This window comes from Salmo salar, unplaced genomic scaffold, assembly GCF_905237065.1.
Source record: "Salmo salar unplaced genomic scaffold, Ssal_v3.1, whole genome shotgun sequence".
In the NCBI taxonomy this organism is placed as follows: Eukaryota; Metazoa; Chordata; class Actinopteri; order Salmoniformes; family Salmonidae; genus Salmo; species Salmo salar.
In genome coordinates, this window is record NW_025548157.1 from 226,539 (window position 1) to 247,500 (window position 20,962).

Sequence of the window (20,962 nt, forward strand, 5' to 3'; positions counted from 1 at the left end):
TCTGTCTTCTACACTGAAATCCTCCTCTCCTCTGTCTTCTACACTGAAATCCCCCTCTCCTCTGTCTTCTACACTCAAACCCCCCTCTCCTCTGTCTTCTACACTGAAATCCCCCCTCTCCTCTGTCTTCTACACTGAAATCCCCCTCTCCTCTGTCTTCTACACTGAAATCCTCCTCTCCTCTGTCTTCTACACTGAAATTCCCCTCTCCTGTCTGTCTTCTACACTGAAATCCTCCTGTCTGTCTTCTACACTGAAATCCTCCTGTCTGTCTTCTACACTGAAATCCCCCCTCTCCTCTGTCTTCTACACTGAAATCCTCCTCTCCTCTGTCTTCTACACTGAAATCCCCCTCTCCTGTCTGTCTTCTACACTGAAATCCCCCTCTCTCTGTCTTCTACACTGAAATCCTCCTCTCCTCTGTCTTCTACACTGAAATCCCCCTCTCCTCTCTGTCTTCTACACTGAAATCCTCCTCTCCTCTCTGTCTTCTACACTGAAATCCTCCTCTCCTCTCTGTCTTCTACACTGAAATCCTCCTCTCCTCTGTCTTCTACACTGAAATCCTCCTCTCCTCTGTCTTCTACACTGAAATCCCCCTCTCCTCCTCTCCTCTGTCTTCTACACTGAAAACCTCCTCTCTAACTCTCCTCTCTGTCTTCTACACTGAAATCCTTCTCTCTGTCTCATCTGTCTTCTACACTGAAACGACTGGAGAGGAGAAAACAAAATACCCCACGTTTACATCCCGTTTTCAGATGTGTAGGATGGAGAAGAGAGAAGGGGATGGAAGAAGAGGCCAGGGAGCCAGTGTTCCAGAGCATCAAATTCATGATGCATTGTGGGTATATTTGACTGTGACTGATGTAAATAAAATAAAATAAAATAAATAATGGGTAGTTATTTATGATACAGCCTTTTTTTCAGAAAAATCACCAAATGGACAAGTCTAACCTGTTGATGATATTATATTAGATAGAATCATGATTTAAATACACTGAACAAAAACTAAAAATGCCAATTTGCAACAATTTCAAAGATTTTTACTAAGTTACAGTTCATATATGGAAATAAGTCAATTGAAATCAATGCCTTAGGCCCTAATCTATGGATTTCACACGACTGGGAATACAGATATGCATCTGTCGGTCACAGATACCTTTATAAAAAGAAAGTTAGGGGTGTGGATCAGAGAACCAGTCAGTATCTGGTGTGACCCCCCCCCATTTGTCTCATGCAGCGCGACACATCTCCTTCACATAGAGTTGATCAGGCTGTTGATTGGTGGCCTGTTGGAATGTTGGTCCCACTTCCTCTTCAATGGCCGTGTGAAATGGCTGGATATTGGGCGGGAACTGGAACACGTTGTCAATCAAGAGCATCCGAACACTTTCCCCCCCCCGAGTTCCCAGTTGTTGTGAACGCACTGTAGTCGGAGTTTTCGCCGAGTTCCCAGTTGTTATGAACGCAGCAAAAAGCCCCTCAATTGAATGAAATAGAATTGAGTGACGTACATATCGTGCGATCGAGGATCGAGCCGTGACGTCAATAAGAAGCGACGGTGAGCAGGCCTACGAAATCAATACACACCAAAAAAAAATATACTACGCGGGGGGGAAATAAGGTTTATTGTTTTTCATTTTGGTTAAATAATCCGTTTTGATTAAACGCGATGCCGAAAGTAAAGAGGAGCAGGAAACCACCTCCCGATGGCTGGGAGTTGATTGAACCGACTTTGGACGAATTAGACCAAAAAATGAGAGAAGGTAAAACATATTTTTTGCTAGCTAATAATGTTAGCCACCTAAGCTAACTAAATCCTCTACTCCGACTGTAACAAAACGAGGCTCAGCTAACATCATGTCTACACAAATGTTAACATTTAATATTTTGGGGGGGATATTCAACCAGTCTCAACTAAGCTATATTATCAAGTTGTTGTATGAATCTGATTTGGATCAGTCCTGTTTTTATTGTGACTGACTAACTTCTCCGTAACCAAACGAGGCTGTGCGTTCAGCCAGATACCTACAACCCCTCTGTCTCGCCTTCAGCTATCTGTATGTTTCCTTTGTCGTATTGTGGGTTATTGTTCAGATACCTCGACAATCATAACCAAAAGGTTGATGTTTTAGATAGGTAGCTTCTAAGTTAACTACACTGAACAATAATATAAACGCAACAAGGTAAAAACAAAATGTTACTGAGTTCATAGAAGGAAATCCTTAAACTGCAATACATTCATTAGGTCCTAATCTATGGATTTCACATGACTGGGAATACAGATATGCATCTGTTGGTCACAGATACCTTTAAAAAAAAAAAAAAAAAAAATACAGCCAAATTCTCTAAAATGACGGAGGTGGCTTATGGTAGAGGAATGAACATTTCAATTCTCTGGCAACAGCTCTGGTAGACGTTCCTGCAGTCAGCATGCCAATTGCACACTCCCTCAACTTGAGACATCTGTGGCATTGAGTTGTTGTGACAAAACTGCACATTTTTTAGAGTGGCCTTTTATTGTCCCCCAGCACAAGGTGCACCTGTGTTGTTTAATCTGCTTCTTGATATGCCGCACCTGTCAGTTGGATGGATTATCTTGAAAAAGTAGAAATGCTCACTAACAGGGATGTAAACACATTTGTTCTCAAAAATTTAAGAGAGAAATACGTTTTTTTACTGTATGGAAACATGGGACCAACACTTTACATGTTGCGTTCTTTTTTTATATTGTTGTTCAGTGTAGTTAGTTGAGCTAGGGTAATCAACCAGCCAAACTATTAGCTACTTAGCTAGCTACAATATAAAGTTGATGTATGAATGGGGAAATCTTGGATAATGGGGAAATCTTGGATAATGGGGAAATCTTGGATAATGGGGAAATCTTGGATAATGGGGGAAATCTTGGATAATGGGGGAAATCTTGGAGAATGGGGGAATCTTGGATAATGGGGGAATCTTGGAGAATGGGGAAATCTTGGATAATGGGGGAATCTTGGAGAATGGGGAAATCTTGGAGAATGGGGGGAAATCTTGGAGAATGGGGGGAAATCTTGGAGAATGGGGGAATCTTGGAGAATGGGGAAATCTTGGAGAATGATGGGGGAATCTTGGAGAATGGGGGAATCTTGGAGAATGGTGGGGGAATCTTGGAGAATGGTGGGGGAATCTTGGAGAATGGTGGGGGAATCTTGGAGAATGGGGAAATCTTGGATAATGGGGAAATCTTGGATAATGGGGGAAATCTTGGATAATGGGGGAAATCTTGGATAATTCCTGTATTGTATCGATGACGAGGTTGCGATTTGTCTCCTTACAGCCGAGACGGAGCCTCACGAGGGAAAGCGGAAGGTGGAGTCCCTGTGGCCGATATTCAGACTGCATCATCAGAGGAGCAGATATATCTTCGACTTGTTCTACAAGAGGAAGGCCATCAGCAGAGGTAGATAATATTACTGTTACATAAGAGGAACGCCGTCAGCAGAGATAGATATTACTGTTACATAAGAGGAAGACCGTCAGCAGAGATAGATATTACTGTTACATAAGAGGAAGACCGTCAGCAGAGATAGATATTACTGTTACATAAGAGGAAGACCGTCAGCAGAGATAGATATTACTGTTACATAAGAGGAAGACCGTCAGCAGAGATAGATAATATTACTGTTACATAAGAGGAAGACCGTCAGCAGAGATAGATATTACTGTTACATAAGAGGAAGACCGTCAGCAGAGATAGATATTACTGTTACATAAGAGGAACGCCGTCAGCAGAGATAGATATTACTGTTACATAAGAGGAAGACCGTCAGCAGAGATAGATATTACTGTTACATAAGAGGAAGACCGTCAGCAGAGATAGATATTACTGTTACATAAGAGGAACGCCGTCAGCAGAGATAGATATTACTGTTACATAAGAGGAAGACCGTCAGCAGAGATAGATATTACTGTTACATAAGAGGAAGACCGTCAGCAGAGATAGATATTACTGTTACATAAGAGGAAGACCGTCAGCAGAGATAGATATTACTGTTACATAAGAGGAAGACCGTCAGCAGAGATAGATATTACTGTTACATAAGAGGAAGACCGTCAGCAGAGGAAGACCGTCAGCAGAGATAGATAATACTGTTACATAAGAGGAAGACCGTCAGCAGAGATAGATATTACTGTTACATACGAGGAAGACCATCAGCAGAGATAGATATTACTGTTACATAAGAGGAAGACCGTCAGCAGAGATAGATATTACTGTTACATAAGAGGAAGACCGTCAGCAGAGATAGATATTACTGTTACATAAGAGGAAGACCGTCAGCAGAGATAGATATTACTGTTACATAAGAGGAAGACCGTCAGCAGAGATAGATAATATTACTGTTACATAAGAGGAAGACCGTCAGCAGAGGTAGATATTACTGTTACATAAGAGGAAGACCGTCAGCAGAGATAGATATTACTGTTACATAAGAGGAAGACCGTCAGCAGAGATAGATATTACTGTTACATAAGAGGAAGACCGTCAGCAGAGATAGATATTACTGTTACATAAGAGGAAGACCGTCAGCAGAGATAGATATTACTGTTACATAAGAGGAAGACCGTCAGCAGAGGTAGATAATATTACTGTTACATAAGAGGAAGACCGTCAGCCGAGATAGATATTACTGTTACATAAGAGGAAGACCGTCAGCAGAGGTAGATAATATTACTGTTACATAAGAGGAAGACCGTCAGCAGAGATAGATATTACTGTTACATAAGAGGAAGATCGTCAGCAGAGGAAGACCGTCAGCAGAGATAGATATTACTGTTACATAAGAGGAACACCGTCAGCAGAGATAGATATTACTGTTACATAAGAGGAAGACCGTCAGCAGAGATAGATAATATTACTGTTACATAAGAGGAAGACCGTCAGCAGAGATAGATATTACTGTTACATAAGAGGAACGCCGTCAGCAGAGATGGATATTACTGTTACATAAGAGGAAGACCGTCAGCAGAGATAGATATTACTGTTACATAAGAGGAAGACCGTCAGCAGAGATAGATATTACTGTTACATAAGAGGAAGACCGTCAGCAGAGATAGATATTACTGTTACATAAGAGGAAGACCGTCAGCAGAGATAGATATTACTGTTACATAAGAGGAAGACCGTCAGCAGAGATAGATATTACTGTTACATAAGAGGAAGACCGTCAGCAGAGATAGATATTACTGTTACATAAGAGGAAGACCGTCAGCAGAGATAGATATTACTGTTACATAAGAGGAAGACCGTCAGCAGAGATAGATATTACTGTTACATAAGAGGAAGACCGTCAGCAGAGGTAGATAATATTACTGTTACATAAGAGGAAGACCGTCAGCAGAGATAGATATTACTGTTACATAAGAGGAAGACCGTCAGCAGAGATAGATATTACTGTTACATAAGAGGAACACCGTCAGCAGAGATAGATATTACTGTTACATAAGAGGAAGACCGTCAGCAGAGATAGATATTACTGTTACATAAGAGGAAGACCGTCAGCAGAGGTAGATATTACTGTTACATAAGAGGAAGACCGTCAGCAGAGATAGATATTACTGTTACATAAGAGGAAGACCGTCAGCAGAGGAAGACCGTCAGCAGAGATAGATATTACTGTTACATAAGAGGAAGACCGTCAGCAGAGATAGATATTACTGTTAGATAAGAGGAAGACCGTCAGCAGAGATAGATATTACTGTTACATAAGAGGAAGACCGTCAGCAGAGATAGATATTACTGTTACATAAGAGGAAGACCGTCAGCAGAGGAAGACCGTCAGCAGAGATAGATATTACTGTTACATAAGAGGAAGACCGTCAGCAGAGATAGATATTACTGTTACATAAGAGGAAGACCGTCAGCAGAGATAGATATTACTGTTACATAAGAGGAAGACCATCAGCAGAGGTAGATAATATTACTGTTACATAAGAGGAACGCCGTCAGCAGAGATAGATATTACTGTTACATAAGAGGAAGACCGTCAGCAGAGATAGATATTACTGTTACATAAGAGGAAGACCGTCAGCAGAGATAGATATTACTGTTACATAAGAGGAAGACCGTCAGCAGAGGTAGATAATATTACTGTTACATAAGAGGAAGACCGTCAGCAGAGATAGATATTACTGTTACATAAGAGGAAGACCGTCAGCAGAGATAGATATTACTGTTACATAAGAGGAAGACCGTCAGCAGAGATAGATATTACTGTTACATAAGAGGAAGACCGTCAGCAGAGGTAGATATTACTCTTACATAAGAGGAAGACCGTCAGCAGAGGTAGATATTACTGTTACATAAGAGGAAGACCGTCAGCAGAGATAGATATTACTGTTACATAAGAGGAAGACCATCAGCAGAGATAGATATTACTGTTACACAAGAGGAAGACCGTCAGCAGAGATAGATATTACTGTTACATAAGAGGAAGACCGTCAGCAGAGATAGATATTACTGTTACATAAGAGGAACGCCGTCAGCAGAGATAGATATTACTGTTACATAAGAGGAAGACCGTCAGCAGAGATAGATATTACTGTTACATAAGAGGAAGACCGTCAGCAGAGATAGATATTACTGTTACATAAGAGGAAGACCGTCAGCAGAGATAGATATTACTGTTACATAAGAGGAAGACCGTCAGCAGAGATAGATATTACTGTTACATAAGAGGAAGACCGTCAGCAGAGATAGATATTACTGTTACATAAGAGGAAGACCGTCAGCAGAGATAGATATTACTGTTACATAAGAGGAAGACCGTCAGCAGAGATAGATATTACTGTTACATAAGAGGAAGACCGTCAGCAGAGGTAGATATTACTGTTACATAAGAGGAAGACCGTCAGCAGAGGTAGATAATACTGTTACATAAGAGGAAGACCGTCAGCAGAGATAGATATTACTGTTACATAAGAGGAAGACCGTCAGCAGAGATAGATATTACTGTTACATAAGAGGAAGACCGTCAGCAGAGATAGATATTACTGTTACATAAGAGGAAGACCGTCAGCAGAGGAAGACCGTCAGCAGAGATAGATATTACTGTTACATAAGAGGAAGACCGTCAGCAGAGATAGATATTACTGTTACATAAGAGGAAGACCGTCAGCAGAGATAGATATTACTGTTACATAAGAGGAAGACCGTCAGCAGAGATAGATATTACTGTTACATAAGAGGAAGACCGTCAGCAGAGATAGATATTACTGTTACATAAGAGGAAGACCGTCAGCAGAGATAGATATTACTGTTACATAAGAGGAAGACCGTCAGCAGAGGAAGACCGTCAGCAGAGATAGATATTACTGTTACATAAGAGGAAGACCGTCAGCAGAGATAGATATTACTGTTACATAAGAGGAAGACCGTCAGCAGAGGTAGATAATATTACTGTTACATAAGAGGAAGACCGTCAGCAGAGGTAGATATTACTGTTACATAAGAGGAAGACCGTCAGCAGAGGTAGATAATATTACTGTTACATAAGAGGAAGACCGTCAGCAGAGATAGATATTACTGTTACATAAGAGGAAGACCGTCAGCAGAGATAGATATTACTGTTACATAAGAGGAAGACCGTCAGCAGAGATAGATATTACTGTTACATAAGAGGAAGACCGTCAGCAGAGATAGATATTACTGTTACATAAGAGGAAGACCGTCAGCAGAGGTAGATATTACTGTTACATAAGAGGAAGACCGTCAGCAGAGGTAGATAATACTGTTACATAAGAGGAAGACCGTCAGCAGAGATAGATATTACTGTTACATAAGAGGAAGACCGTCAGCAGAGATAGATATTACTGTTACATAAGAGGAAGACCGTCAGCAGAGATAGATATTACTGTTACATAAGAGGAAGACCGTCAGCAGAGGAAGACCGTCAGCAGAGATAGATATTACTGTTACATAAGAGGAAGACCGTCAGCAGAGATAGATATTACTGTTACATAAGAGGAAGACCGTCAGCAGAGATAGATATTACTGTTACATAAGAGGAAGACCGTCAGCAGAGATAGATATTACTGTTACATAAGAGGAAGACCGTCAGCAGAGATAGATATTACTGTTACATAAGAGGAAGACCGTCAGCAGAGATAGATATTACTGTTACATAAGAGGAAGACCGTCAGCAGAGATAGATATTACTGTTACATAAGAGGAAGACCGTCAGCAGAGGAAGACCGTCAGCAGAGATAGATATTACTGTTACATAAGAGGAAGACCGTCAGCAGAGATAGATATTACTGTTACATAAGAGGAAGACCGTCAGCAGAGGTAGATAATATTACTGTTACATAAGAGGAAGACCGTCAGCAGAGGTAGATATTACTGTTACATAAGAGGAAGACCGTCAGCAGAGGTAGATAATATTACTGTTACATAAGAGGAAGACCGTCAGCAGAGATAGATATTACTGTTACATAAGAGGAAGACCGTCAGCAGAGATAGATATTACTGTTACATAAGAGGAAGACCGTCAGCAGAGATAGATATTACTGTTACATAAGAGGAAGACCGTCAGCAGAGATAGATATTACTGTTACATAAGAGGAAGACCGTCAGCAGAGATAGATATTACTGTTACATAAGAGGAAGACCGTCAGCAGAGATAGATATTACTGTTACATAAGAGGAAGACCGTCAGCAGAGATAGATATTACTGTTACATAAGAGGAAGACCGTCAGCAGAGATAGATATTACTGTTACATAAGAGGAAGACCGTCAGCAGAGATAGATATTACTGTTACATAAGAGGAAGACCGTCAGCAGAGGTAGATAATATTACTGTTACATAAGAGGAAGACCGTCAGCAGAGGTAGATATTACTGTTACATAAGAGGAAGACCGTCAGCAGAGATAGATATTACTGTTACATAAGAGGAAGACCGTCAGCAGAGATAGATATTACTGTTACATAAGAGGAAGACCGTCAGCAGAGATAGATATTACTGTTACATAAGAGGAAGACCGTCAGCAGAGATAGATATTACTGTTACATAAGAGGAAGACCGTCAGCAGAGATAGATATTACTGTTACATAAGAGGAAGACCGTCAGCAGAGATAGATATTACTGTTACATAAGAGGAAGACCGTCAGCAGAGATAGATATTACTGTTACATAAGAGGAAGACCGTCAGCAGAGATAGATATTACTGTTACATAAGAGGAACGCCATCAGCAGAGGTAGATATTACTGTTACATAAGAGGAAGACCGTCAGCAGAGATAGATATTACTGTTACATAAGAGGAACGCCATCAGCAGAGGTAGATAATATTACTGTTACATAAGAGGAAGACCGTCAGCAGAGGTAGATAATATTACTGTTACATAAGAGGAAGACCGTCAGCAGAGATAGATATTACTGTTACATAAGAGGAAGACCGTCAGCAGAGATAGATATTACTGTTACATAAGAGGAAGACCATCAGCAGAGATAGATATTACTGTTACATAAGAGGAAGACCGTCAGCAGAGATAGATAATATTACTGTTACATAAGAGGAAGACCGTCAGCAGAGATAGATATTACTGTTACATAAGAGGAAGACCGTCAGCAGAGATAGATATTACTGTTACATAAGAGGAAGACCGTCAGCAGAGATAGATAATATTACTGTTACATAAGAGGAAGACCGTCAGCAGAGATAGATAATATTACTGTTACATAAGAGGAAGACCGTCAGCAGAGATAGATATTACTGTTACATAAGAGGAAGACCGTCAGCAGAGATAGATATTACTGTTACATAAGAGGAAGACCGTCAGCAGAGATAGATATTACTGTTACATAAGAGGAAGACCGTCAGCAGAGATAGATATTACTGTTACATAAGAGGAAGACCGTCAGCAGAGATAGATATTACTGTTACATAAGAGGAAGACCGTCAGCAGAGATAGATATTACTGTTACATAAGAGGAAGACCGTCAGCAGAGATAGATATTACTGTTACATAAGAGGAAGACCGTCAGCAGAGATAGATATTACTGTTACATAAGAGGAAGACCGTCAGCAGAGATAGATATTACTGTTACATAAGAGGAAGACCGTCAGCAGAGATAGATATTACTGTTACATAAGAGGAAGACCGTCAGCAGAGATAGATATTACTGTTACATAAGAGGAAGACCGTCAGCAGAGGTAGATAATATTACTGTTACATAAGAGGAAGACCGTCAGCAGAGGTAGATATTACTGTTACATAAGAGGAAGACCGTCAGCAGAGATAGATATTACTGTTACATAAGAGGAAGACCGTCAGCAGAGATAGATATTACTGTTACATAAGAGGAAGACCGTCAGCAGAGATAGATATTACTGTTACATAAGAGGAAGACCGTCAGCAGAGATAGATATTACTGTTACATAAGAGGAAGACCGTCAGCAGAGATAGATATTACTGTTACATAAGAGGAAGACCGTCAGCAGAGATAGATATTACTGTTACATAAGAGGAAGACCGTCAGCAGAGATAGATATTACTGTTACATAAGAGGAAGACCGTCAGCAGAGATAGATATTACTGTTACATAAGAGGAACGCCATCAGCAGAGGTAGATAATATTACTGTTACATAAGAGGAAGACCGTCAGCAGAGATAGATATTACTGTTACATAAGAGGAAGACCGTCAGCAGAGATAGATATTACTGTTACATAAGAGGAAGACCGTCAGCAGAGATAGATATTACTGTTACATAAGAGGAAGACCGTCAGCAGAGATAGATAATATTACTGTTACATAAGAGGAAGACCGTCAGCAGAGATAGATATTACTGTTACATAAGAGGAAGACCGTCAGCAGAGATAGATATTACTGTTACATAAGAGGAAGACCGTCAGCAGAGATAGATAATATTACTGTTACATAAGAGGAAGACCGTCAGCAGAGATAGATAATATTACTGTTACATAAGAGGAAGACCGTCAGCAGAGATAGATATTACTGTTACATAAGAGGAAGACCGTCAGCAGAGATAGATATTACTGTTACATAAGAGGAAGACCGTCAGCAGAGATAGATATTACTGTTACATAAGAGGAAGACCGTCAGCAGAGATAGATAATATTACTGTTACATAAGAGGAAGACCGTCAGCAGAGATAGATATTACTGTTACATAAGAGGAAGACCGTCAGCAGAGATAGTATATTACTGTTACATAAGAGGAAGACCGTCAGCAGAGATAGATATTACTGTTACATAAGAGGAAGACCGTCAGCAGAGATAGATATTACTGTTACATAAGAGGAAGACCGTCAGCAGAGATAGATATTACTGTTACATAAGAGGAACGCCATCAGCAGAGGTAGATAATATTACTGTTACATAAGAGGAAGACCGTCAGCAGAGATAGATATTACTGTTACATAAGAGGAAGACCGTCAGCAGAGATAGATATTACTGTTACATAAGAGGAAGACCGTCAGCAGAGATAGATATTACTGTTACATAAGAGGAAGACCGTCAGCAGAGATAGATAATATTACTGTTACATAAGAGGAAGACCGTCAGCAGAGATAGATATTACTGTTACATAAGAGGAAGACCGTCAGCAGAGATAGATATTACTGTTACATAAGAGGAAGACCGTCAGCAGAGATAGATAATATTACTGTTACATAAGAGGAAGACCGTCAGCAGAGATAGATAATATTACTGTTACATAAGAGGAAGACCGTCAGCAGAGATAGATATTACTGTTACATAAGAGGAAGACCGTCAGCAGAGATAGATATTACTGTTACATAAGAGGAAGACCGTCAGCAGAGATAGATATTACTGTTACATAAGAGGAAGACCGTCAGCAGAGATAGATAATATTACTGTTACATAAGAGGAAGACCGTCAGCAGAGATAGATATTACTGTTACATAAGAGGAAGACCGTCAGCAGAGATAGATATTACTGTTACATAAGAGGAAGACCGTCAGCAGAGATAGATATTACTGTTACATAAGAGGAAGACCGTCAGCAGAGATAGATATTACTGTTACATAAGAGGAAGACCGTCAGCAGAGATAGATATTACTGTTACATAAGAGGAAGACCGTCAGCAGAGATAGATATTACTGTTACATAAGAGGAAGACCGTCAGCAGAGATAGATATTACTGTTACATAAGAGGAAGACCGTCAGCAGAGATAGATATTACTGTTACATAAGAGGAAGACCGTCAGCAGAGATAGATATTACTGTTACATAAGAGGAAGACCGTCAGCAGAGATAGATATTACTGTTACATAAGAGGAAGACCGTCAGCAGAGATAGATATTACTGTTACATAAGAGGAAGACCGTCAGCAGAGATAGATATTACTGTTACATAAGAGGAAGACCGTCAGCAGAGATAGATATTACTGTTACATAAGAGGAAGACCGTCAGCAGAGATAGATATTACTGTTACATAAGAGGAAGACCGTCAGCAGAGATAGATATTACTGTTACATAGAGAGGAAGACCGTCAGCAGAGATAGATATTACTGTTACATAAGAGGAAGACCGTCAGCAGAGATAGATATTACTGTTACATAAGAGGAAGACCGTCAGCAGAGATAGATATTACTGTTACATAAGAGGAAGACCGTCAGCAGAGATAGATATTACTGTTACATAAGAGGAAGACCGTCAGCAGAGATAGATATTACTGTTACATAAGAGGAAGACCGTCAGCAGAGATAGATATTACTGTTACATAAGAGGAAGACCGTCAGCAGAGATAGATATTACTGTTACATAAGAGGAAGACCGTCAGCAGAGATAGATATTACTGTTACATAAGAGGAAGACCGTCAGCAGAGATAGATATTACTGTTACATAAGAGGAAGACCGTCAGCAGAGATAGATATTACTGTTACATAAGAGGAAGACCGTCAGCAGAGATAGATATTACTGTTACATAAGAGGAAGACCGTCAGCAGAGATAGATATTACTGTTACATAAGAGGAAGACCGTCAGCAGAGATAGATATTACTGTTACATAAGAGGAAGACCATCAGCAGAGATAGATATTACTGTTACATAAGAGGAAGACCGTCAGCAGAGGAAGACCATCAGCAGAGATAGATATTACTGTTACATAAGAGGAAGACCGTCAGCAGAGGTAGATAATATTACTGTTACATAAGAGGAAGACCGTCAGCAGAGGTAGATAATATTACTGTTACATAAGAGGAAGACCGTCAGCAGAGATAGATATTACTGTTACATAAGAGGAAGACCGTCAGCAGAGGTAGATAATATTACTGTTACATAAGAGGAAGACCGTCAGCAGAGATAGATATTACTGTTACATAAGAGGAAGACCGTCAGCAGAGATAGATATTACTGTTACATAAGAGGTAGACCGTCAGCAGAGGTAGATAATATTACTGTTACATAAGAGGAAGACCGTCAGCAGAGATAAATATTACTGTTACATAAGAGGTAGACCGTCAGCAGAGATAGATATTACTGTTACATAAGAGGAAGACCGTCAGCAGAGATAGATATTACTGTTACATAAGAGGAACGCCGTCAGCAGAGATAGATATTACTGTTACATAAGAGGAAGACCGTCAGCAGAGATAGATATTACTGTTACATAAGAGGAAGACCGTCAGCAGAGGTAGATAATATTACTGTTACATAAGAGGAAGACCGTCAGCAGAGATAGATAATACTGTTACATAAGAGGAAGACCGTCAGCAGAGGAAGACCGTCAGCAGAGATAGATATTACTGTTACATAAGAGGAAGACCGTCAGCAGAGGAAGACCGTCAGCAGAGATAGATATTACTGTTACATAAGAGGAAGACCATCAGCAGAGGTAGATAATATTACTGTTACATAAGAGGAAGACCGTCAGCAGAGGTAGATAATATTACTGTTACATAAGAGGAAGACCGTCAGCAGAGATAGATATTACTGTTACATAAGAGGAAGACCGTCAGCAGAGATAGATATTACTGTTACACAAGAGGAAGACCGTCAGCAGAGATAGATAATACTGTTACATAAGAGGAAGACCGTCAGCAGAGATAGATATTACTGTTACATAAGAGGAAGACCTTCAGCAGAGATAGATATTACTGTTACATAAGAGGAAGACCGTCAGCAGAGATAGATATTACTGTTACATAAGAGGAAGACCGTCAGCAGAGATAGATATTACTGTTACATAAGAGGAACGCCGTCAGCAGAGATAGATATTACTGTTACATAAGAGGAAGACCGTCAGCAGAGATAGATATTACTGTTACATAAGAGGAAGACCGTCAGCAGAGGTAGATAATATTACTGTTACATAAGAGGAAGACCGTCAGCAGAGATAGATATTACTGTTACATAAGAGGAAGACCGTCAGCAGAGGTAGATAATATTACTGTTACATAAGAGGAAGACCGTCAGCAGAGATAGATATTACTGTTACATAAGAGGAAGACCGTCAGCAGAGGTAGATAATATTACTGTTACATAAGAGGAAGACCGTCAGCAGAGATAGATATTACTGTTACATAAGAGGAAGACCGTCAGCAGAGATAGATATTACTGTTACATAAGAGGAAGACCGTCAGCAGAGATAGATATTACTGTTACATAAGAGGAAGACCGTCAGCAGAGATAGATATTACTGTTACATAAGAGGAAGACCGTCAGCAGAGATAGATATTACTGTTACATAAGAGGAAGACCATCAGCAGAGATAGATATTACTGTTACATAAGAGGAAGACCGTCAGCAGAGATAGATATTACTGTTACATAAGAGGAAGACCGTCAGCAGAGATAGATATTACTGTTACATAAGAGGAAGACCGTCAGCAGAGATAGATATTACTGTTACATAAGAGGAACGCCGTCAGCAGAGATGGATATTACTGTTACATAAGAGGAAGACCGTCAGCAGAGATAGATATTACTGTTACATAAGAGGAACACCGTCAGCAGAGATAGATATTACTGTTACATAAGAGGAAGACCGTCAGCAGAGGTAGATAATATTACTGTTACATAAGAGGAAGACCATCAGCAGAGGTAGATAATATTACTGTTACATAAGAGGAAGACCGTCAGCAGAGATAGATAATATTACTGTTACATAAGAGGTAGACCGTCAGCAGAGATAGATATTACTGTTACATAAGAGGAAGACCGTCAGCAGAGATAGATATTACTGTTACATAAGAGGAAGACCGTCAGCAGAGATAGATATTACTGTTACATAAGAGGAAGACCGTCAGCAGAGGTAGATAATATTACTGTTACATAAGAGGAAGACCGTCAGCAGAGATAGATATTACTGTTACATAAGAGGAAGACCGTCAGCAGAGATAGATATTACTGTTACATAAGAGGAAGACCGTCAGCAGAGATAGATATTACTGTTACATAAGAGGAAGACCGTCAGCAGAGATAGATATTACTGTTACATAAGAGGAAGACCGTCAGCAGAGATAGATATTACTGTTACATAAGAGGAAGACCGTCAGCAGAGGAAGACCGTCAGCAGAGATAGATATTACTGTTACATAAGAGGAAGACCGTCAGCAGAGATAGATATTACTGTTACATAAGAGGAAGACCGTCAGCAGAGATAGATATTACTGTTACATAAGAGGAAGACCGTCAGCAGAGATAGATGTTACTGTTACATAAGAGGTAGACCGTCAGCAGAGGAAGACCGTCAGCAGAGATAGATATTACTGTTACATAAGAGGAAGACCGTCAGCAGAGATAGATATTACTGTTACATAAGAGGAAGACCGTCAGCAGAGATAGATATTACTGTTACATAAGAGGAAGACCATCAGCAGAGATAGATATTACTGTTACATAAGAGGAAGACCGTCAGCAGAGATAGATATTACTGTTACATAAGAGGAAGACCGTCAGCAGAGGTAGATAATATTACTGTTACATAAGAGGAAGACCGTCAGCAGAGGAAGACCGTCGTACACTGAATATATAAGATGCAGAGGCTAGTGGAGCGTTGAGTTTGCTTATTTTAGGGTTTGGGTTTTTAGGTATAATGCTCTTTCTCTCTCTCTCTCTCTCTCTCTCTCTCTCTCTCTCTCTCTCTCTCTCTCTCTCTCTCTCTCTCTCTCTCTCTCTCTCTCTCTGTGTGTGTGTCCTGTGTGTGTGTGTGTGTCCTGTGTGTGTGTGTGTGTGTGTGTGTGCGTCCTGTGTGTGTGTAGAGCTGTATGACTACTGTATAAAGGAGAGTTATGCTGATAAGAATCTGATCGCTAAGTGGAAGAAACAGGGATACGAGAACCTGTGCTGTCTTCGATGCATCCAGACACGGGACACCAACTTTGGGACCAACTGCATCTGCAGAGTCCCCAAGAGCAAGCTGGAGGTGGTGAGTACTGCAATAGTACTATAGTACTACTATAATACTACTATAGAGTCCCCAAGAGCAAGCTGGAGGTGGTGAGTACTGCAATAATACTATAGTACTACTATAATACTACTATAGAGTCCCCAAGAGCAAGCTGGAGGTGGTGAGTACTGCAATAGTACTATAGTACTACTATAATACTACTATAGAGTCCCCAAGAGCAAGCTGGAGGTGGTGAGTACTGCAATAGTACTATAGTACTACTATAATACTACTATAGAGTCCCCAAGAGCAAGCTGGAGGTGGTGAGTACTGCAATAATACTATAGTACTACTGTAATACTACTATAGAGTCCCCAAGAGCAAGCTGGAGGTGGTGAGTACTGCAATAATACTATAGTACTACTATAATACTACTATAGAGTCCCCAAGAGCAAGCTGGAGGTGGTGAGTACTGCAATAATACTATAGTACTACTATAATACTACTATAGAGTCCCCAAGAGCAAGCTGGAGGTGGTGAGTACTGCAATAATACTATAGTACTACTATAATACTACTATAGAGTCCCCAAGAGCAAGCTGGAGGTGGTGAGTACTGCAATAATACTATAGTACTACTATAATACTACTATAGAGTCCCCAAGAGCAAGCTGGAGGTGGTGAGTACTGCATTAATACTATAGTACTACTATAATACTACTATAGAGTCCCCAAGAGCCAGCTGGAGGTGGTGAGTACTGCAATAATACTATAGTACTACTATAATACTACTATAGAGTCCCCAAGAGCAAGCTGGAGGTGGTGAGTACTGCAATAATACTATAGTACTACTATAATACTACTATAGAGTCCCCAAGAGCAAGCTGGAGGTGGTGAGTACTGCAATAATACTATAGTACTACTATAATACTACTATAGAGTCCCCAAGAGCAAGCTGGAGGTGGTGAGTACTGCAATAATACTATAGTACTACTATAATACTACTATAGAGTCCCCAAGAGCAAGCTGGAGGTGGTGAGTACTGCAATAATACTATAGTACTACTATAATACTACTATAGAGTCCCCAAGAGCAAGCTGGAGGTGGTGAGTACTGCATTAATACTATAGTACTACTATAATACTACTATAGAGTCCCCAAGAGCCAGCTGGAGGTGGTGAGTACTGCAATAATACTATAGTACTACTGTAATACTACTATAGAGTCCCCAAGAGCAAGCTGGAGGTGGTGAGTACTGCATTAATACTATAGTACTACTATAATAATACTACTATAGAGTCCCCAAGAGCAAGCTGGAGGTGGTGAGTACTGCATTAATACTATAGTACTACTATAATACTACTATAGAGTCCCCAAGAGCAAGCTGGAGGTGGTGAGTACTGCATTAATACTATAGTACTACTATAATACTACTATAGAGTCCCCAAGAGCAAGCTGGAGGTGGTGAGTACTGCAATAATACTATAGTACTACTATAATACTACTATAGAGTCCCCAAGAGCAAGCTGGAGGTGGTGAGTACTGCAATAATACTATAGTACTACTATAATACTACTATAGAGTCCCCAAGAGCAAGCTGGAGGTGGTGAGTACTGCAATAATACTATAGTACTACTATAATACTACTATAGAGTCCCCAAGAGCAAGCTGGAGGTGGTGAGTACTGCAATAATACTATAGTACTACTATAATACTACTATAGAGTCCCCAAGAGCAAGCTGGAGGTGGTGAGTACTGCAATAATACTATAGTACTACTATAATACTACTATAGAGTCCCCAAGAGCAAGCTGGAGGTGGTGAGTACTGCAATAATACTATAGTACTACTATAATACTACTATAGAGTCCCCAAGAGCAAGCTGGAGGTGGTGAGTACTGCAATAATACTATAGTACTACTATAATACTACTATAGAGTCCCCAAGAGCAAGCTGGAGGTGGTGAGTACTGCAATAATACTATAGTACTACTATAATACTACTATAGAGTCCCCAAGAGCAAGCTGGAGGTGGTGAGTACTGCAATAATACTATAGTACTACTATAATACTACTATAGAGTCCCCAAGAGCAAGCTGGAGGTGGTGAGTACTGCAATAATTACTACTATAATACTACTATAGAGTCCCCAAGAGCAAGCTGGAGGTGGTGAGTACTGCAATAATACTATAGTACTACTGTAATACTACTATAGAGTCCCCAAGAGCAAGCTGGAGGTGGTGAGTACTGCAATAATACTATAGTACTACTATAGAGTCCCCAAGAGCAAGCTGGAGGTGGTGAGTACTGCAATAATACTATAGTACTACTATAATACTACTATAGAGTCCCCAAGAGCAAGCTGGAGGTGGTGAGTACTGCAATAATACTATAGTACTACTATAATACTACTATAGAGTCCCCAAGAGCAAGCTGGAGGTGGTGAGTACTGCAATAATACTATAGTACTACTATAATACTACTATAGAGTCCCCAAGAGCAAGCTGGAGGTGGTGAGTACTGCAATAAATACTATAATACTACTATAGAGTCCCCAAGAGCAAGCTGGAGGTGGTGAGTACTGCAATAATACTATAGTACTACTATAATACTACTATAGAGTCCCCAAGAGCAAGCTGGAGGTGGTGAGTACTGCAATAATACTATAGTACTACTATAATACTACTATAGAGTCCCCAAGAGCAAGCTGGAGGTGGTGAGTACTGCAATAATACTATAGTACTACTATAATACTACTATAGAGTCCCCAAGAGCAAGCTGGAGGTGGTGAGTACTGCAATAATACTATAGTACTACTATAATACTACTATAGAGTCCCCAAGAGCAAGCTGGAGGTGGTGAGTACTGCAATAATACTATAGTACTACTATAATACTACTATAGAGTCCCCAAGAGCAAGCTGGAGGTGGTGAGTACTGCAATAATACTATAGTACTACTATAATACTACTATAGAGTCCCCAAGAGCCAGCTGGAGGTGGTGAGTACTGCAATAATACTATAGTACTACTATAATACTACTATAGAGTCCCCAAGAGCAAGCTGGAGGTGGTGAGTACTGCAATAATACTATAGTACTACTATAATACTACTATAGAGTCCCCAAGAGCAAGCTGGAGGTGGTGAGTACTGCAATAATACTATAGTACTACTATAATACTACTATAGAGTCCCCAAGAGCAAGCTGGAGGTGGTGAGTACTGCAATAATACTATAGTACTACTATAATACTACTATAGAGTCCCCAAGAGCAAGCTGGAGGTGGTGAGTACTGCAATAATACTATAGTACTACTATAATACTACTATAGAGTCCCCAAGAGCAAGCTGGAGGTGGTGAGTACTGCAATAATACTATAGTACTACTATAATACTACTATAGAGTCCCCAAGAGCAAGCTGGAGGTGGTGAGTACTGCAATAATACTATAGTACTACTATAATACTACTATAGAGTCCCCAAGAGCAAGCTGGAGGTGGTGAGTACTGCAATAATACTATAGTACTACTATAATACTACTATAGAGTCCCCAAGAGCAAGCTGGAGGTGGTGAGTACTGCAATAATACTATAGTACTACTATAATACTACTATAGAGTCCCCAAGAGCAAGCTGGAGGTGGTGAGTACTGCAATAATACTATAGTACTACTATAATACTACTATAGAGTCCCCAAGAGCAAGCTGGAGGTGGTGAGTACTGCAATAATACTATAGTACTACTATAATACTACTATAGAGTCCCCAAGAGCAAGCTGGAGGTGGTGAGTACTGCAATAATACTATAGTACTACTATAATACTACTATAGAGTCCCCAAGAGCAAGCTGGAGGTGGTGAGTACTGCAATAATACTATAGTACTACTATAATACTACTATAGAGTCCCCAAGAGCAAGCTGGAGGTGGTGAGTACTGCATTAATACTATAGTACTACTATAATACTACTATAGAGTCCCCAAGAGCAAGCTGGAGGTGGTGAGTACTGCATTAATACTATAGTACTACTATAATACTACTATAGAGTCCCCAAGAGCAAGCTGGAGGTGGTGAGTACTGCATTAATACTATAGTACTACTATAATACTACTATAGAGTCCCCAAGAGCAAGCTGGAGGTGGTGAGTACTGCAATAATACTATAGTACTACTATAATACTACTATAGAGTCCCCAAGAGCAAGCTGGAGGTGGTGAGTACTGCAATAATACTATAGTACTACTATAATACTACTATAGAGTCCCCAAGAGCAAGCTGGAGGTGGTGAGTACTGCAATAATACTATAGTACTACTATAATACTACTATAGAGTCCCCAAGAGCAAGCTGGAGGTGGTGAGTACTGCAATAATACTATAGTACTACTATAATACTACTATAGAGTCCCCAAGAGCAAGCTGGAGGTGGTGAGTACTGCATTAATACTATAGTACTACTATAATACTACTATAGAGTCCCCAAGAGCAAGCTGGAGGTGGTGAGTACTGCAATAATACTATAGTACTACTATAATACTACTATAGAGTCCCCAAGAGCAAGCTGGAGGTGGTGAGTACTGCAATAATACTATAGTACTACTATAATACTACTATAG

At 40.1% G+C, this 20,962-nt stretch overlaps 1 protein-coding gene across 1 annotated transcript in view; it reads left to right on the forward strand.

The window, feature by feature from the left end:
- Positions 1–1,530: 1,530 nt before the first annotated feature.
- LOC106594350 (protein BUD31 homolog) overlaps positions 1,531–20,962 on the forward strand; it is a 21,998-nt gene continuing 2,566 nt past the window's right edge. The window contains exons 1-3 of the mRNA XM_045711975.1: positions 1,531–1,766; positions 3,320–3,442; positions 16,231–16,397. Of these exons, the coding sequence (XP_045567931.1) occupies positions 1,673–1,766; positions 3,320–3,442; positions 16,231–16,397 (384 nt within the window). The 5' untranslated portion in view covers positions 1,531–1,672. The remainder of the gene's footprint in view (positions 1,767–3,319; positions 3,443–16,230; positions 16,398–20,962) is intronic.